Genomic DNA, 23,695 nt, shown 5'->3' with positions numbered 1-23,695 from the left:
CAGTACCATCTCTTATTAGAAGTGTTCATTGTAAATTTATTAATATGTAACTAAATAGTAAAGCAGAATCATTTGCCACCAGCAGGCTAAAAGTTAATCTGTAGATTAATAATTTTCCAATTTTACAGATTCGGTATTTCTGAAATTTTCATTTTATTGTGTTTTTAGCTCACCTGTCACAAAGTGACAAGGTGAGCTTTTGTGATCGCGCGGTGTCCGTTGTCCGTGCGTGCGTGCGTCCGTAAACTTTTGCTTGTGACCACTCTAGAGGTCACATTTTTCATGGGATCTTTATGAAAGTTGGTCAGAATGTTCATCTTGATGATATCTAGGTCATGTTCGAAACTGGGTCACGTGCCTTCATAAATTAGGTCAGTAGGTCTAAAAATAGAAAAACCTTGTGACCTCTCTAGAGACCATATATTTCACAAGATCTTTATGAAATTTGGTCAGAATATTCACCTTGATGATATCAAGGTTAAGTTCGAAACTGGGTCACGTGCCGTCAAAAACTAGGTCAGTAGGTCTAAAAATAGAAAAACCTTGTGACCTCTCTAGAGGCCATATATTTCACAGGATCTTCATGAAAATTGGTCAGAACGTTCAGCTTGATAATATATAGGTCAAGTTCGAAACTGGGTCACGTGCCATCAAAAACTAGGTCAGTATGTCAAATAATAGAAAAACCTTGTGACCTCTCTAAAGGCCACATTTTTCATGGGATCTGTATGAAAGTTGGTCTGAATGTTCATCTTGATGATATCTAGGTCAAGATCGAAACAGGGTCATGTCAAAAACTAGGTCAGTAGGTCTAAAAATAGAAAAACCTTGTGACCTCTCTAGAGGCCATACTTGTGAATGGATCTCCATAAAAATTGGTCAGATGGTTCACCTTGATGATATCTAGGTCAAGTTTGAAACTGGGTCACGTGCCTTATAAAACTAGGTCAGTAGGTCAGATAATAAAAAAACCTTGTGACCTCTCTAGAGGCCATACTTTTCATGGGATCTGTATGAAAGTTGGTCTGAATGTTCATCTTGATGATATCTAGGTCAGATTTGAAACTGGGTCAACTGCGGTCAAAAACTAGGTCAGTAGGTTTAAAATTATTAAAATCTTTTGACCTCTCTAGAGGCCATATTTTTCAATGGATCTTCATGAAAATTGATCTGAATGTTCACCTTGATGATATCTAGGTCAGTTTCGAAACTGGGTCACGTGCGGTCAAAACCTAGGCCAGTAGGTATAAAAATAGAAAAACCTTGTGACCTCTCTAGAGGCCATATTTTTCATGAGATCTTCATGAAAATTAGTGACAATGTTCACCTTGATGATATCTAGGTAAAATTCAAAACAGGGTCACGTACCTTCGAAAACTAGATCAATAGGTCAAATAATAGAAAAACCTTGTGACCTCTCTAGAGACCATATTTTTCAACGGATCTTCTTGAAAATTGGTCAGAATTTTTATCTTGATAATATCTAGGTCAAGTTCAAAACTGGGTCACATGAGCTCAAAAACTAGGTCACTATGTCAAATAATAGAAAAAACGACGTCATACTCAAAACTGGGTCATGTGGGAAGAGGTGAGCGATTCAGGACCATCATGGTCCTGTTTTTTTGGTTTTTGGAGTTCTAAATAAAGCGGACACAGTTCAGGCTTTATGATGACCTGCCAGCTTTTAATGATGGTGGTGATCCCCTGGTGCCCCTCTGTGCATTATTCTGGTACGTCTGTGCACCCTTTCCTGGGTAGATCCATGCTCACCAACCTTCTGCAATTCAGCTCAATAGATGCCTCATAACGACAGTCGGAGTGGGGAGGGAAACCAAAGTCGGGGGGCAAGTGATTAGAAAGCTGAATAGGGGCCTTAACCACTAGGCCATGGAGACTTCAGATGTTGGGATATAATGTAATATCTAGTTTTCAAGTTTAAGCAGGATATTAACTTTAAAGATAAAAAAATGTATGGATTACCTTCATGTTCTCATACAATAAGAATGATGACATTTATGATATTGTGAACTCTTCTTTTTGAAAAAAAATATATTTGACCTAATAGCTCAGTTTTAAAGTTTGACACTTATCATTGCTTTCAAATGATGTGACGTCTTTCAAAACAACAGGGTTACTATAACAGTACCTTGATCAGCTATGTTGTATTTGGCTCGAGTGGATTTGCTGGGCCAGATCCCATGAGGCCATTGTGCCGAGTGTGATCTTGCCTGGAAAAATCCACTAGAGCCGAATACATCATTGCAAATTAAGGTACTGCTTGAATGAGTCTCTTATTATATACAGCTACCTATTTCTTCTGTTGTATCAGCCAAAACAGGCTATAAATTTTAGATAAATATTACTTAAAATGGTGAACTTTTGATGAAAATTTGAAGGTATATATAACAATAAAAAATGTTCATTTTCAGATGGGAAGATATAGTAACTGATTTAAACTGCCAAAGTCCCGAGTACTTGGATATCCGTAGGCTTGATAAAGGTTTGCAGAAGAGGAATACCAAAAAGGTATGTAAATTATCCCTTTTCCTTATATTGGCAGAACGAAATGGGAAACTGGGAAATATGACTAAGATGGTAATATAAGTATTTGATGGTCTTCTACATGATATATCTGAACATACACAATGAGAAAATGGGCAGTTTTAGGTTTGAAGCAGTATAGCAGTATTGAGGACCAAAATTACAGCTAGGTTTGTTTGATGTCTCCTTACTTTAAGCACAAACAAAAAATCTTTCTGAAAAAATTTAATTGGCCACTTGAGGTACAACTTTTTTTTCATGAATAAAATAAAGTGCAAGAAAAAGGACAAATTCTATGTTAAAAAAAAAAACTGGAGTTACCTACCTTCTTACTCAGCTTGACAGATTAGGCTATGAAGATAGCAAACAAAGACCTTTTTAGCTCACCTGAGTACAATGTGCTCATTATGAGATTTTAGGATTATTGGATGTCCAGTGTCCATAATTTCTGTAATGAACATCTACTAAACCACCAAGCAAGTTTCAATCAAACTTCACAGGAATTTTCCTTTGGTGGTTCCATTCCAGATTCCTTCAAATGTAGGTTGTCCATGCCGAATTCTGGTTGCCATGGCAATAAAAAGGAAACACTTCAAAATCTTCTTGGAAACTACTGGCCCGATCTACGAATAATTTCACAGAAATGTTTCTTAGGTGGTCTCTATGAAAACATGGCCTCCCAGGGGCGGGGCTAGTTTTCCCTATATTGCTGTTTGGAAAACTTTGAAAATCGTCCCCTCTGAAACCTCTGGCATGATTTTAAAATAATTTTACAGCAGTGGTCCTTGGGTGATCCTGTACCAAAGCCCTTAAAATTAATTTGACATTTGTCTAAAAACTTGGCCACCAGGGCTTTTGCTACTTTTCTCTATATGGCTATATGGAAACTTAGAATCTTCTGGAAGTCCACTGGTCAGAGTTCAAAAGAATTTCACAGGAATGTTCCTTATGAGACTACCATAATTGTTCAGTCCAGCTTTGAGGAGAGAAATGTAGAGCATTTATAGCTGTCTTGTTTAATGATGACAATTCTGTTAGCTATTATTGCAAGTTTGCAATACACCAGATACATGCTAGAGAAAGAAGAGTCAGCAATCATGCCAATATATATGAGCTGCGCCATGAGAAAACCAACATAGTGGGTTTGTTACCAGCATGGATCCAGACCAGCCTGCGCATCCGCGCAGTCTGGTCAGGACCCATGTTGTTCGCTTTCAAAGCCTATTGCAATTAGAGAAACTGTTAGCGAACAGCATGGATCCTGACCAGACTGCACGGATGCGCAGGTTGGTCTGGATCCATGCTGTAGGCAAATCCACTATGTTGGTTTTCTCATGGCGTGGCTCATATGTTATACAGTTGAAACTTGGTATCTCAAACTCACTCTCAAATTCCTGCTATCCTGAAGACATTTTCAAGTCACATCCCGAAAACATGTGCACAAAATATCAATTTTAGTCGAATTTCGGTTATATCGAAGTAATACGCTTGGTCCCTTGGAATTTGAAATACCGACTTTCAAATATATGCATATAACCTGCAACTGTTGGTTGCTGAAGTTGTGACAATTGTTAATATCACAGAGACCTGAAGACTAAAAACTACATATCCAGTTACCTAGACAGATTATAACGGAGAGTATAAAAATTACGTTTTTGTTTTATTAGACTGGAGGGAACCTGCACTGCATCATGGCATTCCAGAGAAGTCCATTTATGAACACGAGGAGAACCAACATACCAGTGTTGTCCAGCCGAACTCTCAGTCCCTCTGGAAGGTGTGGGCACGAGTCTCGTGGACACAGCCCAGGGAGGATTCACAACCATGTTAGAGTAGAAAGAACTGTTAGTCCGGTGAGAAAATCTCCAACGAGTCCTGCCAGTCCAGTAGAGGAAAGAGATGTGCACAGACATCCAGAGATTGAGGCCAGGTAAACATCAGATAATTCTGTTTTATTTTATATAGCATTTTTGTTCATGATCTGTTAAGGGTGTAACGATAGATCGAAATATCGATGCATTGCGATACTGAGTGTCCCGATAGTATGCATCGATAGAAAAATCACGATCCAATAACAATCGATAGTTTCGATAGTTTTGAAATTTTTGTAAATACAGAAATAATTTATAAACCAAGAAACAGAGCCAGCTTTCATTTGCGCCTCAGAAAATGTTTACGTCTCCATTACAATAATTACCCTCACGGAATCAAACTGCCACAAATGACTGGGAAATCTGGGAGGTAATTAATAACTTTTGTTTCTTAGAAACTTTGATTAAATATATTTAAATAACCTGTTAATCTAAAATGAGAAAATGTACTGTGGACATGGAGAAAGTAGGCTTCTTGTATGATATAGCAAACTCTTCGGTAGGGCCTTTCATTTAGTGCTGGTACACCTTAGTCCGATCCGTCAATTTTCGTCTTTTTCAATGCTTTGGGTTATTAAACATGTTGACATTCACAACAAAATGGCTGATTTGAGTATACTTTGCATAGTTTTATTTATTGTTTTATAGCCAAGGAAGGCAAGAAATAGAAAAAACATGTTAAAAATATTTAATGTTAGATTCATTTCTGTCCATTTCAGTTATACAAATATCTCAATGTGTATTAACAGCAATTATAAACAGTGCTGTGTCTTACACACTGTAACAAATTATGTCAGTTGTATAAAACATGGTGGCCGATAACGATTGCAATAGTATTGCAATAGTAACCTGCAATAGAATAGTATCGCAATAGTTTTTCAGCAATATCAATAGTATTGCAATAGTCAAAATTGGCCTCAATAGTCACCCCTATTATCTGTATGCTACTTAAAACTTTATGTTTTTAGTGCAGATGCATAGTTTATGCTACAAACAAGAATGATGATAATGTTTATAATGATGATGATGTACTTAAGACTTAGCCTTACATTTTGAGAAAAAAATTAAAACAACACCAAATCATAGAAAGAAAAGGTTGTTTCACATGAAAATTGAACAGCATATAAAACATGTATATAACTCTACACAACAACTGTCAGTTTACTGATATATACATTAAATTCCGGAAAACGGGGCCACACTTTCGGACAGTTTAGCGCCTTTAAAAACACACCATTTTCAAAGAACTGTTACATATCTTCGTATTGATGCATTTGCAGTAATGTCCCAGTGTTGAAATTTCACATAACTAGGTTGAACATAGTTTTCAGCAATTGTTTATTTTTATTTCTGTACAAATGTTATTCAATTTTAAAGGGGAACAACTTTTTATACGCCCGTTTGAAAAACGGGACGTATTATGGGAACGCCCCTGGCGGGCGGGTTGGCGGGCGGGCGGGCGGGCGGCGTCCACAGACCTTGTCCGGAGCATATCTTCTACATGCATGAAGGGATTTTGATGAAACTTGGCACAGTTGTTCACCATCATGAGACGAAGTGTCATGCGCAAGAACCAGGTCCCTAGGTCTAAGGTCAAGGTCACACTTAGAGGTCAAAGGTCAAATTCAAGAATGACTTTGTCTGGAGCATATCTTCTTCATGCATAGAGGGATTTTGATGAAAGTTGGAACAATTGTTCATCATCATGAGAAGGAGTGTCATGCGCAAGAACCAGGTCCCTAGGTCTAAGGTCAAGGTCACACTTAGAGGTCAAAGGATACAAGAATGAAAACTTTGTCCGGCGCATTTCTTCTTCATGCATAGAGGGATTTTGATATAACTTTGCACAAATGTTCACCACCATGAGGCGGAGTGTCATGCGCAAGAACCAGGTCTCTAGGTCTAAGGTCAAGGTCACACTTAGAGGTCAAAGGATACAAGAATGAAAACCTTGTCCGGAGCATGTCTTCTTCATGCATAGAGGGATTTTGATATAACTTGGCACAAATGTTCACCACCACGAGACGTAGTGTCATGCGCAAGAACCAGGTCCCTAGGTCTAAGGTCAAGGTCACACTTAGAGGCCAAAGGTCAGATACAAGAATGACTTTGTCCGAAGCATTTCTTCTTCATGCATGGAGGGATTTTGATGTAACTTGACACAATTATACACCACATAAGACGAAGTGTCATGCGCAGTTCTCTTCTTTCGAATTACTTCCCTTTGTTGTTACTATAAATAGCTTATATTGTAACTTTTTCATTACTAGTCATAGGGAAAAATCGAGACCACTTTTCTGTAGTACAATATGCATGCTACATCCAATTTTGAGGTTTATTTTGACCAGTCTCTACCTGGTAAAGATTTTTGTGAGGACTTACAATTTTTTTATTTATTTTTTTTTTTTTTAAGATTAACTTCCCTTAGTTGTTACTATAAATAACTTATATTGTAACTTTTTTATAATTGACCGTAGGGAAAAACCAAGACCACTTATCTGTGGTACAACATAGATGTTACTTTCCAATTTTAGGTGTATTTTAAGGTATCTCTACCTGGTAAGGAGTTTTTTTTGTGGACTTAGAAAAACAAAACACTTAGTTATTACTAAACAACCACAAAGTTAAAATTTCATTTGCAAATACAGGTGCTAGAGTAAAGAAATTTGCTGTGACGGGCGTATATTGTGACATTCTTGCACTCTTGTTGAGAATATTTTAAGTATCTGTTGTATAGGAGAGTATGGCAGAACATGTAATGGTCAGGTAGATTGATGGTAAGGAGTTGTCCGTTTATCAGATATTTCTGTGTTTTGAAGACGTACTCCTAAACCTTAATCAGTATTCAATGCTTCAAGCAAAAATGATGATTATGATAAACATACCAGTATTGAATGCTACAAACAAAAATGATGATTTTGATAAACATACAGTATTCAATGATACACACAAAAATGATGATGATGATAAACATACCAGTACTAAATGCTGCAAACAGAAATGATGATAATGATAAACATATCAGTATTGAATGCTACAAACAAAAATGATGTTGATGATAAACATACAGTATTCAATGATACAAACAGAAATGCTGATGGTGATAAACATACCAGTACTCAATGCTGCAAACAAAAATTATGATAAACGTACCAGTATTCAATGCTGCAAACAGAAATGATGATTATGATAAACATACCAGTATTCAATGCTACAAACAAAAATGATGTTGATGATGTTTATAATGATGATGATAAACATATCAGTATTCAATGCTACAAACAGAAATGATGATGATGATAAACATATCAGTATTCAATGCTACAAACAGAAATGATGATGATGATGATAAACATACCAGTATTCAATGCTACAAACAAAAATGATGTTGATGATGTTTATAATGATGATGATAAACATACCAGTATTCAATGCTACAAACAGAAATGATGATAGTGATAAACATACCAGTATTGAATGCTACAGACAAAATGATGATGATGATAAGCATACCAGTATTCAGTGATAGAAACAGAAATGATGTTGATGATAAACATACCAGTATTGAATGCTACAAACAAAAATGATGATTATGATAAACATACAGTATTGAATCTGCACACAAAAATGATGATGATGATAAACATACCAGTATTCAATGCTACAAACAGAAATGATGATAATGATAAACATACCAGTATTGAATGCTACAGACAAAATGATGATGAAGATAAGCATACCAGTATTCAATGATAGAAACAGAAATGATGATGGTGATAAACATACCAGTATTCAAGGCTGCAAACATAAATGATGATGATGATGCTTATAATGATGATGATTTTTTATGCTGGTGCTACGTGCATCAAACAAGAAGTATGTTGATGATTGACTTAGAGTACAAGTGATTATGAAAGGTTGACAGGTTTCAACCATGATGTTGATGGTAATGAGTAGGTACAGGTAATGGAGAATCTGAAACTTCTGTAGGTAATGAAAATCTCTTTGCTACTGTTGCTGATAATAATGATTTTTTTTTTTTTAAAATCATGCTTGTGATGATGAGCTGTTGTTCAAAGACAAAATAAAATGTACATCAATTATGAGGAAATGCTTTGTGCTGCTTATAATGAAACTGATGATACGTGGTTCCGTCATGATTTCAAATATAAAATTTGTGTTTCTATCATGACTTCAGTTATGAACTTCTGTTTCTTTCATGATTTCAGTTATGAACTTTGTGTTTCCATCATGCATGGACACCAGTTATGAACTACTTGTTTCTTTATGATTTCAGGTATGAACTTTTTGCACCGGAAGATGATGAGGATGATGAAGGGATGTGTGATGACAGTACAACTAGTTCTGAAGTCAGTGCCCTTCTGTAAACTGGGAACCAGCCAAGGAAATATTGGGAAATCTTGAATAAACATTTGCTGGGTGGTTTCTGGCTTCAAAATACATTCCACTACAGACTGAAATAAACATTCTGTAATAAAGTATAAAGTTTTAATTAAGGTATTATGTACACTATATTTGCTGTACATAATTTGCTTTAAGGTTTAATTGTGGAAATGTACATGTAAGGTTTATGTGTACATAGTTTGGTTTAAGATTTGCATACTTCTACCTAATAATCATTAGATCGTTAGGGGAAAATTGTCAAAGATGATGTAGACAAGCTTAAGGATGATAAATAAGCTTGTTCGCTTAAAAATTGTAAAATTCTTGAAAACAATAGAAATTTACAACTTTTTGGTTGTACATGCTCAATATATTTATATTGATCCTATGTAAATATATGATTGCGCTTGAGCAAGTGACTTCATTTTACAGACTGAGAAACGTGGTTTCACAGCTTGACATTTAAAATATTTACCAGCATCAGTAAAGCATTTTGTCAAAAATGTACATGCTTGCATTTTGATTTTCTCTATAATAAAATCATTGTCATACAGATGCATATTATGTCATCACTCGAGTTGTGCCCTTGTGATATAATTCTTTTGCATCTGAATTCTAAACAATGATTTTATTCAGTAACTAAATCACTGTGGATTTATTGTTTCTTTAGGACATTTCCTAAACTTATATTCTGTGGACAGATTTTTTTTAGATTTGACATAAATTTACTTCAAGTGCAAAACATTTAATGATAGATGTTTCTGTACTTAGTCTGTTGGTTCAAAACTGTGGAATGAACTGCCGTTAGAATGATGCAAAAGTAAATAAAAAAAAATCTTAAGACACTGTATTTTAGAGACTTCATTGTATTGTTTTAAATTTTTTGATAATTGTTTTATATGCCATAACAGCAGGACTGGTGTTAGTCTTTAAATTTTTGTGAGTTTTTACATGTCATCATTTATATTTTTAAGGTTTATTAAATTAAATATACAACACCATTGAATATGTCATTGCATAGAAATAGGCATTTAAACAAATTAATCAGTTTCAGTTTCAAACAGAAGGAAATCAGATATATCATTTTGAGACCAGTGAATGACTGTTAATGATGTTAGTTACAGAATCAAATTGTCTAATAATGTTCAGTTCATTACAACACTGATGAATGTAGTTCAGCAAAATTTTGAACACGATATATATTTCTACAGGCATGTTTGAATGAAAATAATCACGGTCCTCGTAACTGTTAGTGATTAAATTCATTTACATCTGAACAATGGTAAGTCAGACTATTAAGCAAGCGACAGCTTGGTTTATTGACTATAAGAAAATGAAATAATTTCTCGTCTGTAAGTGCTTTAGAAACAAAATGATATATTTCTGTTGTCCTTGTTTGACAGAAAACATTCTAAACTTTGTTCTCTGCGAAACTTTTTGGGTGTTTGAAATCAGTTATAATTGTTTGCATTTTAAAGACTTTAAATATTAGTCAAGTAAAATTGGAAAAAAGTAATTGTTTCGAATTATTTCGCCCCTTCAACACAGAAGGACGTAAATTGGAGTCACTTGATTTCATACATCATGTTGATGAGAAGTTGTTTGTCCACAGACTGTACATAGTAACCAGTTTGAGATGATTCAGTGCATATCATTGTACTAAAGTGGCCTAAAATTTATGCAGACATATCACAGCATAGTCTCTTAATAGAGGGGCATGCCTCCAGATAAATATCGGAATTTATTTTTTTAAACAGATTACAATTATCAGAAATGATAAACCATTATTTTTTAAGTATATATCTCGATATGTTTGATCTAAAGAAAAGCTACATGCCTTAATTTGTATTAATAAATTTCAATAGCCTTTCTGAAGTTTTTTACTTATTCTGTTGATTATCTGTTGATAATTAGTGATTTTTTCGATATAAACTTTCTAAAATGTTCAGAATCACTTTAAAATTTCTTTTTGTTGCATTTACTCACTAATGAAAGTGTTTTCTAAATATCGACAAATGTGACTTAAATCTGGAGCCATGCACTTTAAAAATGTAGATTTAAGCTCTTATTATCGATTATTATGCCCCCCTTCGAAGAAGAGGGGTATATTGTTTTGCAGATGTCGGTCGGTCGGTCTATAATTATGTAGACCAATCCGTTTCCGGATGATAACTCAAGAACGCTTAGGCCTAGGATCATGAAAGTTGATAGAAGGTTGGTCATCACCTGCAGATGACCCCTATTGATTTTGAGATCTGTATGTCAAAGGTCAAGGTCACAGTGACCCTGACCAGTTAAACGGTTTCCGGATGATAACTCAAGAACACTTGGGCCTAGGATCATGAACGTTGATAGGGAGGTTAGTCATGACCAGCAGATGACCCCTGTTGATTTTGAGGTCAGTATGTCACAGTTCAAGGTCACAGTGACCCGGAACAGTTAAAAGGTTTCCGGATGATAACTCAAGATTGCTTTGGCCTAGGATCGTGAAAGTTGATCATGACAGGCAGATGACCCCAATTGATTTTGAGGTCAGTAGGTTAAAGGTCAAGGTCACAGTGACCAGGAAGAGTAAAACGGTTTCCGGGCGATAACTCAAAAACGCTTGGGTCTAGGATCAGGAAAATTGATAGGGAGATTGATCATGTCCAGCAGATGACCCCTATTGATTTTGAGGTCATTTGGTCAAAGTTCAAGGTCAGATTGGCCAGGAACAGTTAAACGGTTTCTGACGATAACTTGGGAATGCTTGTCCAAGGGTCATGAAAGATGATAGAGAGGTTCATCATGACCAGCAGATGAGGTCAAAGGTCAAGGTTACAGTGACCCGGAACATTTAAACCATTTCCAGACAATAACTTGAGAACGCTTGGGCCTAGGGTCATGAAACATGATAGGGAGGTTGGTCATGACCTGTAGATGGCCCCTATAGATTTTGAGGTCTGTCAGCTAAAGGTCAAGGTCACATTGACCTGGAACAGTTAAACCCTTTCCGGACGATACCTTGAGAACGTTTGGGCAAGGATAACTAAACTTAATAGGGAGATTGATCATGACCAGCAGATGACCCCTGCTGATTTTGAGGTCAATAGGTCAAAGGTCAATGTCAAATTGAACCAGAACAGTAGAATTTTTGTTTACAGTGAGCAAATAATTTCTGTTCCTTGTGCAATTACTGAATGCATCAAGGGGGGCATTTCGTGTTCGACGAGCTCTTGTTTAAATGGTAGCTCGAGTTTGTTTTTGAATATGAAAAGTTATGTTCATTACATTACACATTTAATCCAAGGGCACCATACATACAGTTTTCCTTGCTCTGCAGGAAATTTGATTTTTAATAATGATTTTTTTTAAAATCTGGTTTCTTTGCTTTCCTTGAGCTTTTTATGCGTCGGAAGGTTATAAAGAAACTGTTTCAAATGCTTCTTTATCTATGTGCATAACACTTCTGCCACTTTAGCATGTATTTGTTACCTTAAAGTGCAGAGATGTTGTGTAGGTTTTTTTTGGCAATTATGTGATTTCATTTTCCGAAAATGGTATTGGTTAATTATAGAAAAGTCTACATTATTTCAGGTTTAGTTTTAATAAAAGTCCCATTAATTAATTTGGTTGTTAAATTCTTGTTTTATACCTTGTGTTCATGTAATGCAGCTAATTAATAATCTTTCTTGTTTGTTTTGTTGATGTATTAATTATCTTTACATTCATTATATACGTATTTCTAAGTTATCGGTCCTATTTATTGTGGGTTCTCCTTTTATTGTTATATCTTATTTTGTTTTATGATTTTAATTTGTAAGGTATGGTAAATTTTCAGTTTTATGTTTTTCCGTCCATAAAGAAAGCTTTTGCATTATAAAATTTTACCATTTTTTTCACATAGAAGTGTATTATTTGTTTAAGTGATATCCGTATTTATTTTATTTATTGAATGGTAAAGGTATACTATATATTTTACATTAACTAAAATTATTTTATTATTACATTATATACTATGCAATAAACTATAAAATTTACTATTGTAGTTTTGTTTATTTTGCTGTCCAAATTAATACATATTTATTCTAATACTATTTAAAAAGCTGATATTTGATTCACCAAATCTATATCCAGTTCTTTCCTAAATTATGGTATTGTTTTTGTGCCCCCACCACTGGAGGGGGCCTATAGATTTGGTCTAGCCCATACTTCCATCCAAAAAAAGTTTGTGACGTGCCTAGCTCAAAAAGTATTTGATATAAATTGATGAAACCATGCAAGAGTCTTTATCATAATTATGAACTTGCCCACCTCCAATTTTTGCTCTGGCTCCGCCCCTATTTTCAGAGTTATGGCCCCTGCAATTAGTCAAAAATGCACATCTTCAGCTTCTGACGTGCTTAGCTCAAAAAGTATTTCATGTAAACTGATGAAATCTTGCGTGAGTTTTAATCATGATATGAACTTTCATACTTGGCATTGAATTCTTCTTGAGATTTTAGTGCTAATTACAGAGTTACAGCCCTTGAAATAGCCAAAATAGTGATTTTTGTCGAGCCCGCTTGCGGTAAGCTCGATGTAGTTGGCACTTCCGGTGTATGTGCATGCATCCATCCGTCCGATTTTGTCTGGACTATAGCTTTGACATGCATAGACCAATCTTGTTTATATTTGGCATGAATGTTGACCTCAATGAGAAGGCATGTCATGCACAAATCCCATGTTCCTATCTCAAAGGTCAAGGTCACAGTTGGCGTTTGAAGGTCAAATTGAAGTTTGTCCGGAGCATTTCTTCTTCATGCATGGTGGGATTTTGATGCAACTTGACATGAATGTCCATCATTATGAGAGAGTGTCATGCGCAAGAACCGGGTCCCTAGGTCCAAGGTCAAGGTCACACATGACAGCTGGCGGACTTGACATTCTGCCTGTGGGCATACTTGTTTTGTTTTTGATGCTCCTAGCTCAAATAGTATAAGGCCTAGAATAATGAATCCTTTATATAAAATGTTTGTTGAGGCTATACCCCCTTAAGACTGCAAACATTTGAATTATTGCCCCTTATTTGTGACAAATGTACCAGTGGGGGCACACCCTGTGTCCTGCAGACACATTTTAGTTAAAAAATTGAGATTATCTTTTCTAACTGAAGACAATTGAATTGATTTTAACTTTATATGCTTTATGCACAAAATTGGTAACATGAATGAACTTCACTTCCTGTAATAATATTCAAATAATTGGACCAAGAAAGTTAAGTTGTGTTGTATTGTTAAACAAGTTGTACCTGTTTGTTGCTAAAACTTTAAGCTAAGAAACTCTAGATGTTCTGCAAATTTCTTAGGAACACATTAATAAATGGGTGTCATTATAATTTGGATCATTTTTAATGGCCGAAAAATGACTGAAATGGGTAAAACCCCACCAGTACTAAGTAATTCAGAAGCGAGATCCACTTGTAAAATTCCTTTATTACATGGTATTACAAAAATGAAGTTCTTTGAAAAAAAACTGTTACAGAATAGGTGGATCCAGATATAGCAGGGCATCCATGTCTTAAGGGGCCTCTGGACAAGTGGTTAAGGTTACTGACTTAAATCACTTACCCCTCACAGATGTGGATTCAGGCCTCACTTGGGGCGTTGAATTCTACATGTGAGGAAGTCATCCAGCTGACTTGTGGAAGGTTGGTGGTTCTACCCAGGTGCCCGCTCATGATGAAATAATGCACAGAGTGTCACCTGGGATTTTCCTCCACCTTCAAAGCTGGAAAGTCGCCATATTACCTATAATTGTGTGGGTGCGACGTTAAACCCAACAAAAAACAAGCGGGCCCTGAAGGCTCTGGATCGCGCACCTGAAGAAAGTAGGTCAGTAGGTCACATTCATGGTCATTGAAGTCAGTTTAAAGATTGGTGTGCAAAACTGTACATGTCATCAAAATTTCAAGGCTGTATCTTAAAACACAAAAAAGTAGGTCAGTAGGTCACATTCCACATGACCCAGATTCGAACTTTACCTAAAGATCATCAAGGTTAATATTCTGACCAAGTTTCATGAAGATACAGTCATAAATGTGGCCTCTAGTGTTATCTAGTTTTTCTTTTGATTTGACCTGGTGACCCAGATTCGAACTTTACCTAAAGATCATCAAGGTTAATATTCTGACCAAGTTTCATGAAGATACAGTCATAAATATGGCCTCTAGTGTTATCTAGTTTTTCTTTTGATTTGACCTGGTGACCTAGTTTTTGACCCCACCTGACCCAGATTTGAACTTGACCTAAAGATCATCAAGGTCAATATTCTGACCAAGTTTCATTAACCTTTAGCCTGCTGGCAGCAAGTGATTCTGCTTACCAGCATTCGCTATTCAGTCAGTAAATTTTCAGTAAACATCCCTTCAAATGATAAATGATATTGCCCAAATTGAATGATGGACCAGTACATTATAGAAATTTAGCAGGGCAAGGATTAAGATATAGTCATAAATGTGGCCTCTAGAGTGTAAACAAGCTTTTCCTTTGATTTGACCTGGTAACCTAGTTTCTGATTCCACTTGACCTACAGATCATCAAGATTAACATTCTGACCAAGTTTCATAGAGATATTTTCATAAATGTGGCCTCTAGTGTTAACAAGTTTTACATTTGATTTGACCTGGTGACCTAGTTTTTGATCCCATCTGACTCAGATTTAAACTTGACCTAAAGATCATCAAGATTAACATTCTGACCAAGTTTCATGAAGATACAGTCATAAATGTGGACTCTAGAGTGTTGACTAGCTTTTCTTATCATCTATATGGTTGTCTTTTTCAAAAATAAATGGTTGTCATGGAAACACTGAAATCATATATACATGTAGTTCAAAAGAGTTCATGGGAACATTTTTTATTTTGAAAGAGTTGGTCCTGCCAAACACTGGTACCTATGAAAAAAAAGTCTAGGGGGGAGCAGGGGTGCATGGTAGACCTTATTGGCCCCCGTACGAATGCATTGTCATAATCATTGCCAATCCAATTAAGGTATTAGGCCCCTAATGAGGAATTTTAATAAATTAATCAAATCAATTATTTTTTGGTTCTAAAACATTGTCTTCATTATTTGGACAATTCTAGTGAAATTTAACCGTGAAATTATAAAGAAGTAAACATTTTGGCCATGAAACCGATATGCAATCCGACGGGGTAAAATGGACGACGACCAGCATATGTTTATGTCATATAATTTACATTTTTAAAACCAAAATGTAATCAAATTGCTACTTCTAACTTCAGCAAGCACCAGATAATAATAATACAAAGTAAAGAAGACAATAGAATCAAACAATGAAATCTATACACTATTTTAGTACTCCGCAAAAATCCAGAAATACGCCATTTTGAAAATATTTGTCTCCAACCCACACTAACAAAGTCAAAAAATTAAAAAATAATAATGGGGCAAGCAAAAATAATCACAGCAAAATTATCTGTATTATATTACATGCATTATATAAAAAAATAAAAACTTTTTACCGTCTAAAACTCTCAAAACATTTAAAGAATTATTTATGGGGTCAATTTTGTCGACAGAGCACGCAAAATCTGAAATTTTGAAAAAGCTTCAAGCAAACACCGGAACTTGTTATTTTTTACACTTTGAATATATAATCATAGTTTGTATTATTTTCTACAACAATATTGAAGAAATCTAAGGTTTTTCCCACTCTAAAAAATTCCCACTCTAAAAATAACAAAAATCATTTCCGCACCAGTTCCTAAGAGGATTATACCACTAAAAGGTGTGAACGGTATGACATGTTTACAATTAACAACAGAGTAAAGCATTTTGTTCACTAAAATAATCCTTAACCAACAGTGTGTCCTATAATGTTAACATTCTTCACATTTTTTTCACTTTAACATTAAATTCACTCTCGGTTTTTAAAGAAGTCAGCCAGTTTTGGAATAACAGTCTCCAATACACGTTTCGAGCTTGTCACTCTAGGTTGACCTTCACTATTTTTCACTGTAAAAGTATTCTGTAACCCATCTTCCCCGTCACGACTGTAAATTCTCTGCAGACGAGACAGATTTAGACCAGACCCTGCTATGTTCTCCGCCGTCGCAGCTTTGCATACACTGCTAGAAATAAGCACATCCAGGCTCCTGATATTTCTAGCTTTCTCTCTATGGAACACTACTGAATTGAGCATTGCTTTAGGTGAAAAACTGAAATGAATGATTTCCTGTACAGACAACTTTGTAAAAAGAAGTAGCTTTCTCAAAAACACAACATCCTCAATAGCATTATGTGCCCCATATGTTGTTTGAAGATGCCTAATCACTAAATCTTCTTGTTTATGCGACTGTACCGGAAAGACCTTCTTGAAAACTGGTAATGTGTCAATTAGACCAATAACACAGTCAAAGAAACATTCAAGAAAGTTCACATTCTTTACAATTGACATCAGGACAGGAAAGTCGAATCGCCTCCCATTATGAGCTACAAGGAATACATTTGGTTTCTTTTCCAGCCATTTACAAAAACGTTCTAATGCCTCCTTTATAGGCAATGATTGTACTGGACTTCCATTAACAGTCATGTTTGAACCACATATAACAATTCCAGTCACTTGTTGAGCAGTTGTTGTGATTGGCATCTTTGGGACAACATACTGATCAAAGGTATCTTCAGAATCATAGTCTACAGCAGAAATTTGTGTTATATGAGGAATGATACTGCCACGAACTGAAAATAAATAAAACATCTTACAAAGTTAAGAGATGAATCACAGATGGATATATCATAAAGTTCATAAAAGGCTTAATTGCTGTTCAATGTTTATCACATCAGACACAAACTATATTTTTTTCCTTTAAATTTTTACTTTACTGCAAAATCTAGTTAGGAACTATATATGATAGAACAAAATACCAACTGATTATTTATATAAAGTCATGTAATAATATGCACATGAATGGCTTGCCAGTCAATAGTCAAAACTATTGCCCTAAGTCCAAAGGACCAGGCAAATAGTTTTGACTATTGACCAGCGAGCCAATCAAAAAGTGTTTTATTTCAGGACAAAGGAAATTAGAATTTTTTCTTCTTCAAGTTTTGACTTTAGCTCTGCAAAATTTTCAATTTTTGTGTTGAACAATAGCACAGACTACGGACATGTGTAATTGTCAGTTATAAGGAGTTCTGTAACTACATAATTTCTAATTTGGTTGCAGCAAGTGCTTTTGTGAATGTATGTTCAGAGCCGGACATCAAAAGTTTAATCTCTAGGTGTTGTGTGTGTACATTGAAGAACAGCTTACTAATACATTTTTACTAGTAACCATCTATTGACAATAAAGTTAACCTGCAACTTTGATTCCTTCTGCTGATATAACTGTGCCCTAGACAATAAACACAGATCAACAGAACATCTTAGTGAAATAAAGCAATTCTTACTTAGATCAGTGGTTTCCAAGTCGACCATAACAAGTGTTGGTTTGTCATGTTGATTACAGGTCACAGGTTTGAAATCTCCTCTGGGAACTGCATCAGGGATTTTCTCTATATCAATATCTTGTTCATGACCAATACCTAAACAGAAAATTTAAATTTGTAAAGAAATAAGAGTAGACCTCTAATTGAAACAGTACACTTTTCTTTGCGTAACACCTGTTTTTCAACAGTATTTCACTTAAGCAACGACGGGCAGATTAACTAAGTAGTATTCCTGGATTCTGTACTGTACAAACCTGTTCTCCGCAAGTAACTGCTAACCTCCCCACATGCAGGACAAAGAATTTCAGACACAATGTCTTTTATAAAATTTTCATGGACAACCTCACCAGAAGATCAAACTGGATCCCGTGATCTGTAGATCTACGCTCTACCTATTGAGCTAAGTGTGTAGGTACAGTACACTGTATTGCTCTGGTGCTCAGTCCCAAAGAGTATGAAACTGCATAAATATTTACCATGTGAGGGTTATTTCTACATCAGTTATTTATTTAGTACGCACAAACTCTCCGGAACAAAATCCAATATCCCTCTTTTGTATTGAATTTTGAAGAATGTTCGAAGTAGTCGGAGGAGTATGGTGAAAAATATTATCCAACTGATTTGCCACTAGACAGGCAAGAGTGGTCTTCTTTCATTTAGGCTTCTGAAGTTTATAAAAAACAAGTAATAACTCGCTTTGTAAGTACCTGATTGATAAGACACTCCTTCTAGAGCTTCCTGATCACCCTGAGTGGTAGCCCGCTCTTGTTTCAAGATAAGGCGCCGACGTTTGGTGGATGGTAACTGTGACAGATCAGATGACCGCTTTCTACTTTTGGCACATTTTTCTGCATATCTGATTGTGTGAACTCCAGGTGATAACCCAGCTTTTGTGTGTGCCTACAATTTATAATAATTGCACTGTCAGCTAAAGCAGGACTTGTATCTTTTTCTGAACATTTATAAAGGAACTTTTTTTTAAATGTCTAGTTGAAAAAATGGAAGTTTATAGTAAAAGTATTTTACAGTATTACTAAACATATTTTTTCAGTGACTGAGATTGGTAGTGGATACAGATGATTTACAGAGGGTGTAACAAATACTATTTATCATGCAAGAGACAACTATAAATATTAATGTAATAATAACATAAAGTATCTTTCTGTATAATTAAAACTTACACCAAATTCTGAAGACCGCAGTTGAACAGGAACAATGTATTAGGAACAAACACTGTAGTGAACTGGTAAACTGCAAATACGTAACTGTGTCTTTAACAGCTTAAAACATAAAACTCAAATATAACAGATGAACTATAAAAAGGAACAAAAAAATACATAACTTTTAACAACTGAACAGTGAAAATGAACAGAATTTTCTCATTTGCATATAGCTTATGTTTGATATTATAACATAACTATTATGCTCTAAAATGTCAAATATTTACTGAAAAGCATGTAGTAAAACTTGGTATGAAAATAATGAACAAAATCTTTCTATTATTTTTTTATGTTCTTCTTTCAGTGCCTGGAGTTCTTTGGTTTTTTGTAATATGAGTTTCTAACGTGCTTTTGTTTTATCCATAAAGTGATTTACAGTTAATTTCAATGTTTACCTTATAACTGAATCAGATAAACAACATTCAAGTTAGGATTTTTGTCCCTCATCATAAATAAATCCTATATATGTACAAATGTAGTATTAAAACAATCAACAAAATAACAACAACAAATAATGTAACAGGTAATATTGTGATTATACCTGAACAATGTAATTCCTGCCTTCATTAATGAAGGCAGATGTAGCATGTACACGGTGGTCCAATGATTCCGAGTCACCATAATGTAACGACTTTGGTACCCTCAGTGTAACTTCCCTATTTGCATGTTCACATTGCTGACTGGACCCAAGGTCGGAGTACTGTTCGGCATTTGATATGATAGGTTGAAAAATGCTCTCCAGCCTTGATCGTAGATTGTTATCTTTAAGAGGGACCTTATAAGGAAGACTTCTGTGTGAATACACTGACCCTGGCTTTCTCTTATATCCACAAAACCTTGGCTGACACAATGAGTGATCCCCAAACTGATGTGGTATAACTGCTCTGAGATTTTCTTTCATTCCAGTGTCATCACCTTGATGTTTAGCAAACACGTACTTCAGACATTTCTGAATGTGAATGATAACATTTTTACTCAGTTTCACTCCCTTCTCTCCATGTAACATGTACAAACGTTTGCCAATATTTTTCACAACATGATTTCTGTCAAATCGTTTTTTCATTGTCAAATTCAAGTTTGATTTCAGACGAGCAATAAGGGTATTGTCTCCATCACCTTCCAAATATTCAATTGGCGTACCCTCTTCCAGCAGTTCCTTAACTCTTTTCTCACCACTTACACTTTCCATATGACGTGCACTTCCAGTGTGTGTGTGCACACACCGGTGATTCCGTACTTTTTTACCTGGCCTATTTCGATGCCACCACTTGCACGTTCCACAGGTTCTGTGACTTACGACAGTCTTTAATACTTTTTTTTTCATATTTTGCTTTCCCCATGAAAAATGTGTGAGCTGTAAAATACAATATTACAAGAATAAAACAAGTCTGAAACTAAGTTCAGTCTTGTAAAAAGGTAAAGTAAAACAAAGCATAATAATAAAGATCTCAAAGGTAAGTTTCAGCTAGAAAATCCAAAGGTCAATATTTATAGGTTATTAGCTTTGTATCGGGAAATATGCACGAGTTCTTCAGCGGAAATATTGCGCGACTTTAGGAGCGCAATTTCTTCCGCTGAAGAACGAGTGCATATTTCCCGATGCAAAGATAATAACCTTTTTATTACATACGCATCTACACTTATAAATATTATGTAAATATCATAAATATGATCATTATCCTGAATAGGATTGACAATACTGAACTAAATAGAAAAAAATAGTGCAACAACACACACTGAATTACGTCACGCACCCGATATGAAATTCAGGCGTCTGTGTATGGGAAAATATTGACGTTTCCGGTACCAGTGTAACTTAACGGGGAATAGAAACGAGTATGGAATAATTTCAAATATGTATACAAGGTTAAAGTTGCAAGCGTTTTGTCAATCAAAATACACACAGATGATGATAATTTAATCTTTCCTGCTTACATGTTTATTTCAGTTTTACACTGTAACTGCTTTATAACGTATCATACCTGAAAGGTGGTACTGAATTTATTCAAGGAAGTGGTAACTCAGGCTGAACAACGAATCAGGGAGTCTGGCAGCACATCTTTGAACCATGACTGTTCAAGTAAGACTTCAAGGCAGGGCACTGCTGAAGAAACCGTCTCGGACATTTCTCAAGGGATAGCCAGCGTGCTGAACAATGTTTGAAAATCTTTGAAGGCTCAGTATAGGTGAAAGACAGGAATTCTCCATGTATCTCCTTGCTCTTGAAACTGCAAAATATTATAAGGCAACCTGTGGAATAACATTTTATTTTATCTTTTATTTCACCTGTAACTTAATTATTACTATATTATTATTTTGTGTTCTTGCTATGCTGGCTCTGAACTTTTTACTTGAAGCGTGATATTTTAATTCTATAGCAAAATCGTTTTCAAACCTTGTTACAATGTTACTGGAAAGCATTCAATTTTTCCTTTTTTTGTTGGGTTACAGTAGCACCGACACAGTTATAGGTCATATGGCGACTTTCCAGCTTTGATGGTGGAGGAAGATCCCAGGTGCCCCTCCAAGCATTATTTCATCATGTTCAGGCACCTGGGTAGAGCCACCGACCTTCAGCAAGCCAGCTGGATGGCTTCCTGACATGAAGAATTCAACACCCCGAGTGAGGCTGAACACACACCGATGAGGGGCAAGTGATTTCAAGTCAAGAAAGAATTTATTAATCATGTTCCTCTTCAACTTGTGAATATATACATACCTATGATGGAAGTGAAAAGCAAAGCTGGCCTTTTTCAACCCCTACTGTACACAGGTATTGGCAATATGGCACAGCAGCCCATGTCATAGACATTCAAGCTTTTCCTTTGATTTGACCTGGTGACCTTGTTTTTGACCCCAGATGACCCAATATCAAACTTGTCCAAGACTTTATTGAGGGAAACATTCTGACCAAGTTTCATTAAGATTGGGCCAAAATTGTGACCTCTAGAGTGTTAACAAGCAAATTCGATGAATTGGTATACGGGCCTGCCGAAAGGGTTTGTGGTGAGGAATGGCAAAAAGATATATCCGGCAAAAAGTTAAGGATGTTAATAAGGAGCAAATAATTTCATTAGTCACCAAATCAATTTAACAGAAAACAAATGTTTAATTAAAGAGTACATAATAAATGTATGATACTTTGATCCTGACTAAAGAATTTATTTTGAATGGGATATGCTTACTGTAATAAGCTTAGCTTTTAAAATTAAATGCAGTTAATTGAAATGTGAGCTTGAAGTTTAACTGGAACAAAATATTGTCTCTGAGTGGTTTGGCACCAGGTGTTGCTGTTGAACATTTAAAAAAGAAAAAAAAAAAAAAAAAAAGGAATGGAAATTTATATATGTATATATTTATTTTTTTAGGGGGTGGGGGTGCAGGGGAATGGGAGAGGAAACAAAATTTCAAATGTTGATTATAAATATTGATTGAAAATTAAAAATGAAAAAAAAAAACAAAAAACAAGGCAGTCTGAAAGACAGCTAAATCCCCCGCCACTGCTATGGATAGTGAAAGGGTAAAACCTTTGATTTTAACTGTGACCTTGACCTTAAACTGACATGGCTGACTCATGAATTCTGCACAATGTCTTGATGAGGTGATCATTTGACCAAAGTTTCATGAAAATCCTTCAAGGGGTTTAGGAGATACAGAGCTGAAACCTTTGACCTTCAGTTGTGACCTTGACCTTGAGTTGACATGGCTGACTCATGAGTTCTTGATGAGAACATCATTTGACCCAAGTTTGATGAAAATCCTTCAAGGGGTTAAGGAGATACAGAGTGGACACCAAATGGAAGGCTCAAACCTTCGACCCTTAGTTGTGACCTTGACCTTGAGCTGGCATGGTTGACTCATAATTTCTGCACATTGTTCTGATGAGGTAATCATTTGACCCAAGTTTTATAAAATTCCTTCAAGGGGTTTAGGAGATATAGAGCGGACACGAAATGGAAGGTTCAAACCTTTGACCTTCAGTTGTGACCTTGACCTTGAGCCGGCATGGCTGACTCATAAGTTCTGCACATCGCCTAGATGAGGTGATCGTTTGACCAAAGTTTGATGAAAATCCTTCAAGGGGTTTAGGAGATATAGAGCCGACACAAAATGACCCTAAGTTGTGACCTTGACCTTGAGCCGGCATGACTGACTCATGGGTTCTGCACATCATCTTGATGAGGTGATCATT

General features: G+C 35.6%; 2 protein-coding genes across 6 annotated transcripts in view; one reads left to right on the top strand and one right to left on the bottom strand.

The window, feature by feature from the left end:
* Positions 1 to 12,835, top strand: part of LOC123555914 (basic immunoglobulin-like variable motif-containing protein) — a 29,602-nt gene extending 16,767 nt beyond the window's left edge. For all 3 annotated transcript variants that reach the window (XM_053548191.1, XM_053548192.1, XM_053548193.1), the window contains 3 exons: positions 2,430 to 2,526; positions 4,209 to 4,471; positions 8,710 to 12,835. In XM_053548191.1, coding sequence (XP_053404166.1) covers positions 2,430 to 2,526; positions 4,209 to 4,471; positions 8,710 to 8,800 — 451 coding nt within the window. In that variant the 3' untranslated portion in view covers positions 8,801 to 12,835. The remainder of the gene's footprint in view (positions 1 to 2,429; positions 2,527 to 4,208; positions 4,472 to 8,709) is intronic.
* A 2,959-nt stretch (positions 12,836 to 15,794) lies between these two features.
* LOC123554354 (uncharacterized) lies at positions 15,795 to 22,315 on the bottom strand. Of its 3 annotated transcripts, XM_053548190.1 has the most exons (7): positions 22,223 to 22,315; positions 21,486 to 21,731; positions 20,045 to 20,857; positions 19,465 to 19,534; positions 18,991 to 19,183; positions 18,245 to 18,379; positions 15,795 to 17,533 (listed from the first exon to the last, which is right to left on the bottom strand). In XM_053548190.1, the coding sequence occupies exons 6-7, from the start codon at positions 18,270 to 18,272 to the stop codon at positions 16,713 to 16,715; spliced, it is 849 nt and encodes a 282-aa protein (XP_053404165.1). In that variant the 5' UTR covers positions 18,273 to 18,379; positions 18,991 to 19,183; positions 19,465 to 19,534; positions 20,045 to 20,857; positions 21,486 to 21,731; positions 22,223 to 22,315; the 3' UTR covers positions 15,795 to 16,712. The 3 variants fall into 3 exon arrangements, with proteins under 3 accessions (XP_053404165.1, XP_045200368.2, XP_053404164.1); XM_053548189.1 differs by lacking the exons at positions 15,795 to 17,533; positions 18,245 to 18,379 and having other exon boundaries at positions 18,995 to 19,183; XM_045344433.2 differs by lacking the exons at positions 20,045 to 20,857; positions 21,486 to 21,731; positions 22,223 to 22,315 and having other exon boundaries at positions 19,465 to 19,568.
* Between the last annotated feature and the right edge of the window lie 1,380 nt (positions 22,316 to 23,695).

Source organism: Mercenaria mercenaria, chromosome 7 (genome assembly GCF_021730395.1).
Source record: "Mercenaria mercenaria strain notata chromosome 7, MADL_Memer_1, whole genome shotgun sequence".
NCBI classification, from domain to species: Eukaryota; Metazoa; Mollusca; class Bivalvia; order Venerida; family Veneridae; genus Mercenaria; species Mercenaria mercenaria.
This window is presented reverse-complemented; position numbering and strand designations above follow the sequence as displayed.